Genomic DNA, 3,853 nt, shown 5'->3' on the forward strand with positions numbered 1-3,853 from the left:
TGTCATTGTAGGTACCCAGTAAAGAGGCGATAGATTTCATAGAAAAATGATAATGTCTCAAAAAGTCTTATCTAAAGAAATAGCTGAGTAAAAACTGTTAATGTATGATTAATAAATAATACAACAATATCCTGGGCTACCACGGCTTTACTAATATTATAAAGAACTAAAAATTAATTGAAAAAAAAATAGTTTATTTGTTACGATTTAACTCAGAAACTACTCGACCGATTTAAAAAAATCCTTCAAACTCTAAAGCTATATCTCCATTAAGTAATGTAGGTAGGCTGTGTTTTCCTCGTATTCCCAAGAACGGGGACTATGCGGATTAGACCGCGCTCTGCTGATAATAAAAATGAAGTAAGTTAGTGTTCTCCATAATTACTATTTTTATAGAACTGATAGTGACTTAAAGTGAACTTGAAAAATCTTAACTCTATTTTTACTAAGATCGCTAATAGATGGCAGTGTCCTAGTGACCATTTTATTTAAGTCTTAAACAGAAGTCAGTTAGGTTTAAATATATAATATTACTGGCAATTGATTTTATTAGTATCGAATAAAATAAAGAATACTAAATTATTTTATTTTAAAGAATGTAATAAATTATTTTAGCGAGATAAAAAGGTTAGTGAAGTCAACCTGGTATGGCAACATTGGATCACTCGCGCAACTAATCAATCGGCGCGTCGAGTCGAGCATTTTGCAATATGGCGTCGGGTCGAAATTGTTGCTCGAAGAGAATTGTTTAGCGAACGGTCCGCCGATCGATCGACGAATACGTCGTACTTTTCAGTGTATAAATCCAATGTTTACATTTTCATCTGATTGGTTGAACGAATTGTGAAATGTTAATGGAGTGGTCTAAGGACAAGACTTTGAAACTGATAGAGCTTCTGCAACTGAATGCCAATTTGTGGAATCCCTCCCTGTGTGACACGCGGAGGGATAAACAAAAACGTAAGGAGGAATTACGCGGAATAGCTGACATTCTGAACATATCTGTGTCGGATGTCACAAAGAAAATACAGCATCTTCGGACGCAGTACAACAGGGAATCCGCTAGAGAGGCGCGCGCCAACGACGAAGGCCTAAACGAATGTTATATTAGCAATTGGTACGCGTACGACTATTTGCACTTTATGAAGGACTCTAATAAACCCTATAGAGTTTTACAATCGGTAAGTTTATAAATACATTCATAGCTGAATAAAAAAGTTCATTTTATCCTGAATATTTAATGAAAATCTCAGACGATCCGGAGCTCTGTTTCTCAATCTCAATTACCTATGAATAGTTCCAGTTGTAACTTAATCAACCTGTAAAAACTGTATTAAAATCAGTCCAGTAAATTTAAAGAAGAGATAATCCTAAGGTACCTACTAACTTTTAAATTACAAGAAAAAGAAGCTATGATAATTCTGAGCCACACACAGCCAACTTGAGTTTAAGTCATATTATTAATTTAATTTAAAGAAATTACAATTAGCTTAACCCCTCTCATTCTGAAAGGAGACTTGAGCTCAGCAGTGAGCCGAATATAGGTTGATAATGATGATGATGACATTAAGACTATGTCATAAAGAGTTAAAAGTTATTATTTAATATAAAACAATTAACATTTTTTGTAAAAATTTTAGGATAGCCATCCAGAAATCAACATCACCCTGCAGTCGACAGAAAATTCAACTCCTGGCTGCAAGATAGACAACCTATCACCACCTACTAAAATAGCTCGCACAGACCTCATCCATTCATTCAAACCTGAAATAGTCTACCCCACATCATCAGTCAACAGGGACGAGTTTTCAGTGTTCGGGGAATACATTGCAAACGAACTGAGATCTTTAAAAGGTGAAAAGAATTTATTGGTGGCAAAGAAGAAGATTCAGGATGTCATATATGAAGTGAAAATGGGTATGATAAGTGATCCTCGTGTGGAACAAACGCATACCTGCACAGTGTACAGTCCGTCAAACCAGCCACATGCAACCATTCACAACGGCAAACTGTACACAACACCAGTAATGAGTACTATACCTATAGAAACCTTAACAACGTCTCAAGCTACACCAACTTCAGGGATCAGTGAAATAATCATCAACGGTGCATGTCATTACTCAACCTTTAAAGTGGACGAACAATAGCAGTGTCAACCACTTCCCAGTGCGGAAGTGGGTAAAAGTGACAGTTACATTAGGAACTAAGAGACTGATGATATCATAAGCTAATGTTATTTATTTGTGTAGTTTGTGTTGATTAGAAGAATGTATGACTTTGCAAAACTAGTGTAACAATTAATAATAAATTTATTTTGCTGTTTGCATATGAATGGAACTCACTTAGGGTGTATTACTGTATTCTCTACAGATTCAACAAATTGTAAATATTTGATTTACTCCAACACTGGAAAATCTTTAGTGTAAACCGAAAAAATCATGTAAATTGTAAAAACATTTAGTATTATGTGGATTACACCATATGGGTTTGTCAGGTATTCATAAAAAATTGCAAAATAAACTTGGTATTAATTGTACTTATTTGTGATATAGGTACATATATAAAATATTAAAAAACCCAGCTCTCCTGTTGCGGTCCTTTTGAGTGCCCAAGCAACTGGTGGTCAGAGCTCCATAATGATATTAGCACAGAACAGAATCTCTCAACACATAGTATTGGGATTTGGGAGTAATGTAATAAATTCATTTGATTACGACACTATTATTGTTGAGTAATGCTAGACATGAAAAATACATAATATTATTACATAGTTTATCTAGTCAAGAGCAGGGTTACATAATAATACTTTAAACTAATGAACTAGTAGAAACTACTATAGTGATTCTATAGCTTGATAAATGGTTTGTTAATTAAAATAATATTTAATTAAATAAAGTGTACAAACATGTATTTATAAATTTTAAAAATTAAATACCAACAAGAACATAATTTTTTTTGTATTTGAGTACAAGTAAATGTTATTTTTATAATACATGTAGTTGTTAAATCATATCTATAATAGGTTATTAGAACTCAATTAAATAATTGAATGAAAATTAACATTTTCTTAAGTCTACCAACAATTCCACATAATACTATATTTTTCCCATTCTTGTGAAGTAATAATACTTTTCCTTGTGATTTTCAAGTCTTTCTTGAAGATTTATGAAAAAGCTAAAAATAATTCAAGGAAAAATTTTAATACAGCTAATTTTTGGATATTTATTTGTGTTCATCTAATTTGTGCAGGATACATAAATATTTTGTCCTGACTTTTGTTGCATATTTTTTTTTTATAGAAATAGACATAATATTAGGTATTTTAAAAATATGTTACTATGTAAATTTGTAGAACTTGCCAGATATCATTTGATAGTTGGTAAATAGTAATAAAATCATAATACCAAAAAAATCTTTGACTTATGCACTTACCAAGTAACCTAACTCAGTCATTTCACCTAATAACTAACTAGTATTTAGATTTTTTTAATAATATGACTAATATTCCTCTCTAGTTAATTGATTTGAAAAACCTACTGTCAGAAGTGCCACAAATGCGGATTGGCAGATCTCACACACGCAGAGAATTAAGAAAATTCTTTGGTATGTAGGTTTCCTCACGATGTTTTTCCTTTACCGTTTGAGACACGTGATATTTAATTTCTTAATAAGTTCTTCTTTGTTAAAAACATTTCTTACTCATATTATGTAGGTACCTATGATTAAACATCATTGTTTTGTGAGAATGTGGGTCATATTTAAACCAAAGATTCATTCACTTATTTAACGGTTGTTTATTTATACTGTATCGACGTAATCTTACAATAACAATTAATAAGTATACCTACTTATC

The 3,853-nt window shown here is 31.9% G+C and overlaps 1 protein-coding gene across 1 annotated transcript; it reads left to right on the forward strand.

Annotated features, from left to right (window-relative positions):
• The first annotated feature begins 666 nt into the window (after window positions 1-666).
• LOC112052266 (uncharacterized) lies at window positions 667-2,520 on the forward strand. The gene is made up of 2 exons (XM_024091276.2): window positions 667-1,181; window positions 1,641-2,520. The coding sequence occupies exons 1-2, from the start codon at window positions 849-851 to the stop codon at window positions 2,145-2,147; spliced, it is 840 nt and encodes a 279-aa protein (XP_023947044.1). The 5' UTR covers window positions 667-848; the 3' UTR covers window positions 2,148-2,520.
• The last annotated feature ends 1,333 nt before the right edge of the window (window positions 2,521-3,853 follow it).

Source organism: Bicyclus anynana, chromosome 5, assembly GCF_947172395.1.
Source record: "Bicyclus anynana chromosome 5, ilBicAnyn1.1, whole genome shotgun sequence".
NCBI lineage: Eukaryota > Metazoa > Arthropoda > Insecta > Lepidoptera > Nymphalidae > Bicyclus > Bicyclus anynana.